Genomic DNA, 10861 nt, shown 5'->3' with positions numbered 1-10861 from the left:
TATAAAATTTGCTTCCACATTGAACACAGACCTAAAACTCTCATTTATAATTTCACTCATCTCTTCCACTGTTTGATATATCCTTTCTCCCTTTACTCTCTTGTCAATGGTCTCTCTGTTTGTCATCTTTCTATTGATATACCTGTAAAAAAAGCTTGGGGTCTTCTTCACATTTCTTTACCACATCCTTTTCAAGTTGTTTCTTCTCTCTTCTTATTCTAAAATATTTATTCCTTGCCTCCTTATACTGCTTTCTATTCTTTTCATTTTTTTGCTTCTTCAGTTTTTCCAAGCTATATCCTTTCTCTTCTTAGCTTGTGCACATCTGGCATTATACCAAATATGTTTGTTCCTTCTTACTTTTTATATAGGTACATACTTCTGCACACCCTCATTGTACTTCTTCAAGAATGTTTCATATTTCTCTTGCACTCTCATGCCTTCCGTAAGTCTCTTCCAAAGAATTTTCTTAACTCTGCAAAATTTGTCTTTGCGTGATTTAATCTCCCATTTTTATAATACTCCTTACATGCTAGAACCTCCCAGTCTTGCAGTACCACTTCTAACACCACATGGTCACTTTTTCCCATTGGGGTTAAGCATTTAATGTTTGGACAGGGCTCTTTTTTTTTTTTGTGAACACCAGGTCTAGCACAGATGGTTCCTCCTCCGCACTGTATCTTGTAAATTCCTCCACCCATCGGTCCATTGTATTCAACATAGCTAACTGTAGTGTTTCTTCACTCCACTGTCCAGCATTTCCTTTAACTTCCATCTCCTCCCAGCTGACTTTTTTGCAGTTAAAGTCTCCCACTAGTAGTATTTTACTATCCTTCCTTATCATGTTGTCTAGGCACTTCAACACTTCCTTTTGCATTTCCTTGTGTTGTGGCATGTACGTTAATATGATCCTCCTCCTCTCTCTTCCACTAGTCCTGATTGTTATACCTATCACCTCCACCATACCATCTCCACGTTGCACTTCTTCCACATATATATCATCTCGAAGTATTATCAGTACTCCTCCTCCTCCTTTTCCTTTCTCTATCTCTCCTCTAGTAATTATATCTCTCCTCCTTAATGCTTAAGTGGACTTCCTCTTTTAACTTTGTCTCAGTTAGGCACAACACATCTGGTCTACTTTCCTTCAGGTAATCTCTCACTTCCAGTACACCTGAGAGTAACCTATCTATGTTTGTATAAATTACTCTTAATGTACTGCTTCCCCCACCACTTGTAATTTCTCCGTCTGCTGCTGTGGTTCTTTCAGTACTTGTTCCTTTTCCCAAGTGTACCATTTCCTCAGTGTCATATCTAGTATCTTCCAATAAAATTTCCTCTTCTCGGTCTCTGTCCTTCTGTTGTTTTTTTCCTTAGCTTCATTTCTCAGGTCCCGCTCTTTTTCCCTTTCTTCCAAGTTCATATCTCTTTTTACCCAAATATTTTTGTATTCTGAACTTTCAGCCAGCTTCCTGATTCTCACTAGGATCTGCCGTATTGCAACTTGGGATCTCATTCTCACTTTTAATGGTCTTTTACCTCCCTCACTATATTTTCCAATTCTATGTGCCTCTTCCACTTCTCGTTCCAGTCCCTGTTCCTCATCTTGGACCATTGTAATAATTTTCCTTACCAGTTCCTTCTCTTCCATCTCTCAGATTTAACTGGGTTTTCTTCTCTTGCAGTCCATGTGTGTGTGTGTGTGTGTGTGTGTGTGTGTGTGTTGCTTTGTATGGGCCACTACATATGTGATTACCAGTCTGGTATACAGAAAGATAGATAGATTATTATTGCTGCTGCTGCTGCTGCTGCTGCTGCTGCTGCTGCTGTATATAGATAAATAGATAGATTTTACTTTTTTTTTCCTTTTTTTTTTTACTCCAGAGAAGGTAGAAAGATACCCATAACAATATATTTTACTTTGCTCCAGAAAATATAGGAATGTACCTATAACAATTTCCTAAAGCTGTTTTCCCATCCAGGTGGTGTGAGCACTGGGACAAGATGAAGAGAGTACGCAGCAAGTTTGTGGATGTTTTGCGGCTGCACGTGCGGGGTGGAGCGGGGGGCATGGGTCTGCCGCGCCTCGGGGGAGTGGGAGGCGCAGGGGGTGATGTGTATGTGGAGGGGAAGGAAGGTGAAGCATGGAGACACTGTGTCTGTTGTGATGGGAAGTGACATAGAGAGATTATGTTTGTTATGACAGGAAGTGAGACATGACATTTAAACACTGTTATGACAGGGAATGAGGCTTGGAAACTTCCTTCTCACCCTGCTCTCTCTCTCACAGACCACTTCTCACCCTGCTCTCCCTCTCATAGACCACTTCTCACCCTGTTTCCCTCTCACAGACCACTTCTCATTCTGCTCTCCCTCTCACAGACCACTTCTCACCCTGCTCTCCCTCTCACAGACCACTTCTCACCCTGCTCTCCCTCACACAGACCACTTCTCACCCTGCTCTCCCTCTCACAGACCACTTCTCACCCTGCTCTCCCTCACACAGACCACTTCTCACCCTGCTCTCCCTCTCACAGACCACTTCTCACCCTGCTCTCCCTCTCACAGACCACTTCTCACCCTGCTCTCCCTCTCACAGACCACTTCTCACCCTGCTCTCCCTCACACAGACCACTTCTCACCCTGCTCTCCCTCTCACAGACCACTTCTCACCCTGCTCTCCCTCACACAGACCACTTCTCACCCTGCTCTCCCTCTCACAGACCACTTCTCACCCTGCTCTCCCTCTCACAGACCACTTCTCACCCTGCTCTCCCTCACACAGACCACTTCTCACCCTGCTCTCCTTCTCACAGACCACTTCTCACCCTGCTCTCCCTCTCACAGACCACTTCTCACCCTGCTCTCCCTCCCACAGACCACTTCTCACCCTGCTCTCCCTCTCACAGACCATTTCTTGCCCTGCTCTCCCTCTCACAGACCATTTCTTGCCCTGCTCTCCCTCTCACAGACCACTTCTCATCCTGCTCTCCCTCTCATAGACCACTTCTCACCCTGCTCTCCCTCTCACAGACCACTTCTCACCCTGCTCTCCCTCTCACAGACCACTTCTCACCCTGCTCTCCCTCTCACAGACCACTTCTCACCCTGCTCTCCATCTCACAGACCACATCCCTCTTACCCTGCTCTCTCTGTCTCTCTCTTTCCCTGACAGGCCACAGTCTGCTGAAGCTGTGCAAGGCTCAGCCAGACCAGCGGTGGGTTGGGGCAGCTGGCATGGACAGTTACAAGTATCGCATCTGTGGGGAGGCTGGCGCTGAGCTGATCATTCCTGTCCATACAGGCACCACCGTCTGGCTCGAGCAGCACCAGAAATTGCTGGGTGAGAATGCCACTCTCACTCTTTTCCTTTTTCACCCTGTCTTTATTTTCTCTTTGATCTCTTGTTAGAATTTTTTTTTTATTGACAGGAAAGAATTGGTTCTGAAATAGACTGGTGGATGAATGGAATGGACTCAGTAATCAGTTGTTAGTGTATATGTGTGTGTGTGTGTGTAGGATGGTTAAGCTGTAATCAGTAGAAATATTTCCCTAAGTTAAGGTGTGATTTTTATCTTTTCTTCCTTTTTTTTTTTTTTCAGGTGAGATAAACTGTGCAGGAGACAAGGTGTTGGTGGCTTGAGGTGGGCAGAGCAGCAACCCCAGCAACCAGTACAATGGGCAGAAGGGACAGGTGGGTACTGGTGGGGCATCAGGAACAGTGGCACTTCCTTGGCTTATTTATTTATTGATTGATTTGTTTTTATGTAAGTGGGTCACTGGCCAACAGCAAGAAAAGGTTAAAAAAGAAAAAAAGGCTCACTAGAATGCCAGTCCCTAAAGAGAGGTCAAAATGGATCATCAATAATTGGAGGACAAGTGTCTTGAAATGGAAACCCCCTCTCATACTTGTGAAATGTACAATGTGCATGGACATATAAGGCACCTGTGCAAAGTTAGCAGCTGTGGAGGTGAGAAAAACTATGTACAAACCTGCTGGCTTCTTGCACTACCCCTTTTGATGATGTGTTCTCATGTTCCTATGTTCCCGCATCCACAGGGACACATTGTGAAGCTGGAACTGAAGCTGTTGGCCGATGTGGGTCTGGTGGGCTTCCCTAACGCTGGCAAGTCCGCACTGCTGTGGGCCATCTCCAGGGCCAGACCCAAGGTGGCCAGCTACCCCTGTGAGTGTTCTGCACCTCTCTCTCCTTGTTCACATCATCTCCACTTTGCTCTGCCTCATGTCTGCTTGATTTTTTGACTGCACTGCTCATTGCCTTTACTTTATACTGTTTCATGTCTTATCACTATATGTACTCTCTCACTTTAAACACTTTAAACACTTTAAACACTTTATTATGTTTGTCATTTTACAGTTGAGTTAAGATTTAGTATAATTTTATAACAAACAAACAGCCCTTAGTAAGCAACTGCTTTATGGGCAGACAAAAAAAAAAAATAAATAAATAAAAAAAAAAAATAATTTATTTATATATTAGGACTAATTATAAAAGTAACTTAAAATAAAAAAATAAAAAAAAGAAGAAGAAAGAAGAAGAACATTTAATCCTATATATTAGAGTAATAAAACACTTGTCCATATAATGAAGAATTATCCTTGAGTTTGTACCTTGTGCAATAACAGGAAATCTAAATTTGTAACTATAATAATAATAATATGGGTATATGAAAATATAAATAACTTGCTAAGTCTAAAGGAACTCCTCATATGAAGCACAAATTACCTTTGTTAATACCTAATAATACTGATTTTGGAAGAAATTGCACAGAACAGAGAATAAAATAGCACTTTAACAAATAAATAATAATAATAATAATAATAATAATAATAATAATAATAATAACAATAATAATAATAATAATAATAATAATAACAACAACAACAACAACAACAACAACAACAACAACAACAACAACAACAACAACAACAACAACAACAACAACAACAACAACAACAACAACAACAATAATAATAATAATAATAAGAAGAAGAAGAAGAAGAAGAAGAAGAAGAAGAAGAAGAAGAAGAAGAAGAATAAAGATACTGACACTAATAATACAATGTAAATGTATGAAGAATTTATCAATAATAGGAAAAAGTTGAATAAATAAGATACAGGAAAATATAGTATATTATTAGATATACTTTTCACTATTGTCATTTCACATGAATTATTGACTACTGTGATGATACTAGTACATGAGGGTAATGTCTGATGAGCTAGCGTATGACATATAACATATAACAAGCGTATAACATGTGTATAACTAATAAGCGTATAACAAATGACTCTTTAATTTTGTTTTGAAGCAAGATAGACTCTTTGATTGTTTTATATCACCTGGTAAATAATTCCAAATCTTGGGTCCTATATACATGGTGGAGTGTTTGAACAGTGTTAAATTAGGTCTGGGAATGTAAAGTGAATACTGGTTTCGAGTTTGGTAATTGTGTAAAGGTTGTGTATTGTAGTTACTTAAATTTAATGTTTTGTACATGAATGATGCAATGGAGAGTTGAGATAAATCAGCAAGGTTTAGGATATTGAGACTTTTAAATAATGGTTGAGTATGTTCATTAAAATCACTGTTTGTTAATATTCTAATAATTTTCTTATGAAGTATATTAACCTGGGATAGATGACAAGGGTAGGTTTGGGACCAGATAGGATTACAATAGGTAAGGTGTGGGTATATATGAGCATAGTACAGACATTTAAGAATTTTAATTGGGGCAAAGTGTTTTACTTTGAGAAGTAGGGGAATGATTCTGGATAGCCGTAGACAGAGATTGCAGATAGAGTGCTTAAAAGTTAGGTGTTTGTCAAAAATTACACCTCTCTCTCTCTCTCTCTCTCTCTCTCTCTCTCTCTCTCTCTCTCTCTCTCTCTCTCTCTCTCTCTCTCTCTCTCTCTCTCTCTCTCTCTCTCTCTCTCTCTCTCTCTCTCTCTCTCTCTCTCTCTCTCTCTCTGTCCATGAATATGTTTGTCTGTCTGTCACCACACTTCAGGCTAGAAGTATTGCCATAGTGCACACAATTCATCATTTTCATCTCCTGCCTGTGAGTCACAGCCTGCTCAAGGAAACATAGAACCATTCCCAACAACTATGAATATTTTTCATGCCTCTACTTTGCTAATCTGTCTTGGGCTCATGAAAGTTATGTAGAAAGTACTCTTTTAGGTACAAGTGATTGCTTCATAAACATGACTAGTGGCATGTAATAAAACTGAATACAGGAATTAATTAGAGGAGAAGCATTTAAAAAAATAATTAAATGAAATCTGTATTATTATTTTTATTATTATTATTAGTAGTAGTAGTAGTACATATTTATGCTGCTTTCTTGAAATAACTCATCATTTAAATTTCTAACTACTTTGTTCCCTCCACCAGTCACGACACTGCAGCCGACCCTGGGTGTGGTGGAGTACAGTGACATGTGGTGGCTGACCATTGCTGACCTGCCAAGACTCATCGAGGGCGCCTGGGCCAACGTGGGGATGGGGCACCGCTTCCTGCGCCACGTGGAGCGGACACACTTCCTCCTCTTTGTGGTGGACATCAACGGCTTCCGGCTGTCACCCAAACACCCATACTGTTCACCCACCGAGAATGTCATGCTGGTCAACAGGGTGAGTGTGTGGGTGCCCAGTGCCCTGCAGGGGTGTGTGGGGCTGAGGAACTTTGGGTGAATGTGATGTTTGTGTGTTTACAGTTTTGACTTGCTGTTGTGTTGTGTTGATTGGCAGCTTTACTCTCATTTTAACTAATAGGAGAGTTATTTGCTAGTGCTCTTAATACTGATTCTGTGCATTTATGGTTGTATGTGGACAAAATGTTTTAGTTTTGATTCTGTTTTTATCAATTTATGACATGATGTTGGAACAGAACTCTATCATGACTTGGGGAAACTCTGTACAGTGTTGACATGTAGCCTACAATGAGTGTCTGACTTGTGGCTTCCTTGGGGATGTCAGACACACCCTGCTGGTAAACACATGGATGTGAATTTGTGATCCCAAGCTTGAGTCATGTTGGAAGCCAAGTCTTTGTGGCAGTGACAGGACAGTCGGTCAACCAAAATCCACTCGGGTCATGATGACCACCTTGGCCTGAGTGGTAACATGTCAGACTCATGTTTCTGTGAGTCCTGACAAAGACGTGATCTCCTGTGAAACCCTCTCCTGGTTGATTCATCCTGCCTCATCCTGTCTCCAGACCAGTGTCTCAGAGTTTGCATGATGCCCCAAGGCAGTGGTTTCCAACCTGTGGGGCGCGGCCCCCTAAGGGGGCACGAAGGGCTGCCAGGGGGGGCGTAAGCACTTCATAAAGTAGAAAAATTACTTAGTAGATGATTATATGTCAACATTATTGATTCTGATGGAATACATAATTGGTATACATACATAATTATGTATTGTATAATTTTTTATCTCTGACTTGTGCCGACTATGACAGTAAATAACAGTATTTAAACCAGAGTGGAGGGGGTGCAGGGAACTTGTCATTTAATGAAGGGGGGGCAAGAATTCAAAAAGGTTGGAAACCACTGCTCCAAGGCATGACATCACAGGGACAGCCTGTCATGCACTTACCCTTCACTCACTCACACACTTCACACACACACACACACGCACGCACGCACGCACGCCATCCTCGACCTTATACTGACAGACCTGGGCCAGCAGTACTCGCCCCCCAAACCGCTGCCTCCCATGGGACGGAGCACCCACCTCTCCATACTGTGGTCACCCACACCCACCACCTCGACCCCCCGGTCAGCTGTCACCAGGACCCACTGCCCCATGCCTGACTCAGCCATGAGGGAGTTTGGGCAGTGGGTGACACAACACCCGTGGACCGAGGTGCTGGATGTGGAGGACGTCCACTTAAAATGGCAGAATTACGTCACCACCACCACAGAGGCCTTCCACCACTACTTCCCAACCAAGAGCGTCACAACGCACCCTTCTGATGCTCCCTGGATGACACCCCGCATTAAAATACTCATGCGTCAGCGGACCTGGGCGTTCCACTCCTGCCCGGTCCTTTACAGGAAACTAAGAAACAGAGTAATCAGGGAGATTAAGGCTGCAAAGGCAAACTATTACCCAGACAAGATACACCACCTCAAGCTGACCAACAACAGACAGTGGTACACTAAGATCAAAGCTTTGTGTGGCCTACAAAAGCACACTTCGTCTCTTCCTTGCACCTCACACCTTCCTGCTACTCTCGCGGCTCAGGAGATGAACGATCACTTTGCTGCTATCTGTCAAACCTTTCCTCCCCTCCACACAACTCTGCTTCCTGCCTATCTTCCGGCCCCCTCTCATCCCCCCAGTGTCCAGGCGGTGGATGTTTTTAAGAGAATACTTAAATTCAAACCAAGATCCACCACACCCACTGACCTTCCTATAAAAATTTACAAGGAATTTGCTGTAGAGCTAGCAACACCGCTATGCTCAATAATAAATGCTTCACTCTCCCAACACTCTTGCCCCGAGGACTGGAAGACGTCTTACGTCACCCCCATCCCCAAAACCTCCAGTCCACAGTCACTCAATGACCTCAGACCAGTCTCTATCACCCCCATCCCTAGCCTTATTTGTGAAGATTTTGTATATGACTGGGCCTACACCAAAATTTGTAATACCGTGGATATCAGACAGTTTTGAAATATTAAAGCCACCTCCACCTCCCATTACCTGACCAGCTTCCTTGAATTCATCCACAGCCACCTGGACAAGCGAAACACCTCTCTAGCTGTTGCTTTTGTGGACTTCAAAAAGGCTTTTGATCTTGTTGATCACACTGTTGTCATCAGCAAGGCAGTGAGTCTGGGTCTCCCTCCTAACCTGATAGCGTGGCTAGCCGACTTCCTCACAGTGAGGCGTCAGGCCGTTCGCTATCAGGGCTCTGTCTCTACTTTCCAACAGCTGACTTGTGGGGTCCCCCAGGGGACCAAGATGGGTCCTCTATGCTTCCTCCTCCTCATTAACGACGCCCTCACTGACACCCCCTATCGCTGGAAGTATGTGGACGACTGCACCGTGGGCGTCCCAGTTTCCACCAAGAACCCGGACTACTCGCCACTGCAAGCGATCCTGGAGCGGCTGCAGACGTGGACGGAGGAGAGCAGGATGACCATCAACCACAACAAAACTGTGGTGATGCATTTCTGTACCTCCTCTGTACCAGTGCCCCCTCCCCAGCTCTCAGTGGGCCCTCACCCCCTCCAGGTGGTCCGATGTGCCAAGCTCCTCGGAGTCACGGTGGACGACCAGCTGACCTGGAAGCAGCATGTCGCCAGCACCATAAGATCAGCTACCTACAGGCTGTACATGCTGCACAGACTCAGGTCGCTGGGGACGCCGACAGATGAGTTAAGGGGGGTGTATCTTACTTTCATCCTCCCCAAACTCATGTACGCCTCCCCAGCCTGGTCCTCCTCCCTCACACAAACTCAACAGCTACAGTTGGAGAGTGTGCAGAAAAGGGCGTGCAGGGTCATCCTTGGCCCTGCATACACCACCTATGAAGAAGCCCTGAACACCCTGAAGCTGTCCAGACTATCCACCAGGTACAGTGAGGCTCTAAAGAAGTTTGGAAGGGGACTTCTGAATCATCCACGTCTCAGAAGCATGCTGCCGCCTGACGCGCCTCGCCCTACCCATGCCACCAGACACCACAATAAGATAACGCCCCTAAAGGTGCCACGTACGGACCGGTACAGACTCAGTGCGATTCCCACCATGGTGCGAGCCATCAATCAATAGTCTCTTCTAGATTTGACTTACCTTTAGGATTAATGTCAAGTATTTCCCCACCCCCAATGTACATTTTCAGTTTGTTGACTGCCTAAAGAATAAACCGTTTATTATTATTATTATTATTATTACACACACACACACACACACACACACACACACACTTCATCTTTACTTTAATTAGTGTAGTTTATGACAAACATCCCTCTCCCGCAAAAAAAAAAAAGGCCAACAGATCTACTCTTTTACCTCTTGAGTTAATTTGTACCTTATCGCAGGCATCGTTATGAGGCCCATGAAATCCACTGCTCTTTTTCCTGTTCCTTTGCATCTTACCACAAAGTCTCATAAGGGCCAAGAAATCTGCTGCTCTTTTTCCTTCATTTATATTCCTTTGTAGTTACTCCTCCACACCTGTACACACAGGAGTTGGAGCTGTATTCACCTGACCTGCTGAGTAAGCCAGCACTCCTTATGGTGAATAAGATGGACTCTCCCAATGCTGAGTCTCGCCTGCAGGAACTCCTTCACAACATTAAGAGGATGGAGGGTGAGTACATGGGAACATAAGAATACAAGGGAAGCTGCAAGGATCTATCAACCCACAGTTAGCATTTCCTGTTAGAAATGCCTTCTGATTTCTACTATCATCCCCATACGTGAATTTATCTGGTTTTCTTTTAAAAGCTCCATATTGACAGGACATTAACAGCCATAAGAAAATAGGGGAAGCTGCAGGCAGCCATCAGTCCTTAACATGACAATGCCTGTATGAAACATGCCTGCCTATTTCCACCCATCATCCCCTTCCACAAGTGTGTTTAGTTTTCTTTTAAAGCTTCCTAATGACTCACCACTAACAACCAGATTACTGAGTCTGTTCTATTCATCAGCCACTATATTTGAAAACTTTTTCCTTTGTATCTCATTTAAAGCTAGCTTTATCAAGCTTGAACCCACTATTTCTTGTCCTATCCTGATCACTGAACCTAAGGATTTTGCTCATGTCATCCTTGTTATATCCCCTAAGTAAAGACCTGAGGGAGGAAGAGAGAAGAGACATC

General features: G+C 43.6%; 1 protein-coding gene across 1 annotated transcript; it reads left to right on the top strand.

Moving 5' to 3' along the window:
• Positions 1-3237: 3237 nt before the first annotated feature.
• On the top strand, positions 3238-10086 carry LOC135098114 (GTPase Obg-like). Its single transcript, XM_064000320.1, has 5 exons — positions 3238-3343; positions 3645-3694; positions 4061-4187; positions 6421-6659; positions 8967-10086. The coding sequence occupies exons 1-5, from the start codon at positions 3238-3240 to the stop codon at positions 9804-9806; spliced, it is 1362 nt and encodes a 453-aa protein (XP_063856390.1). The 3' UTR covers positions 9807-10086.
• The last annotated feature ends 775 nt before the right edge of the window (positions 10087-10861 follow it).

The sequence above is a fragment of the Scylla paramamosain genome, unplaced genomic scaffold, assembly GCF_035594125.1.
Source record: "Scylla paramamosain isolate STU-SP2022 unplaced genomic scaffold, ASM3559412v1 Contig45, whole genome shotgun sequence".
Lineage (NCBI taxonomy): Eukaryota > Metazoa > Arthropoda > Malacostraca > Decapoda > Portunidae > Scylla > Scylla paramamosain.
Note: the sequence above shows the minus strand (reverse complement) of the source record. Positions and strands in the feature narration are given on the sequence as shown.

Bases quoted from the DNA above. Each gene is read 5' to 3' on its own strand.
- LOC135098114 (XM_064000320.1), top strand. From the start codon at position 3,238: ATGGACAGTTACAAGTATCGCATCTGTGGGGAGGCTGGCGCTGAGCTG. The intron at 3,695-4,060 runs GTGGGTACTGGT...CCGCATCCACAG, and splicing joins ACAATGGGCAGAAGGGACAG to GGACACATTGTGAAGCTGGA. The intron at 4,188-6,420 runs GTGAGTGTTCTG...TCCCTCCACCAG, and splicing joins CAAGGTGGCCAGCTACCCCT to TCACGACACTGCAGCCGACC.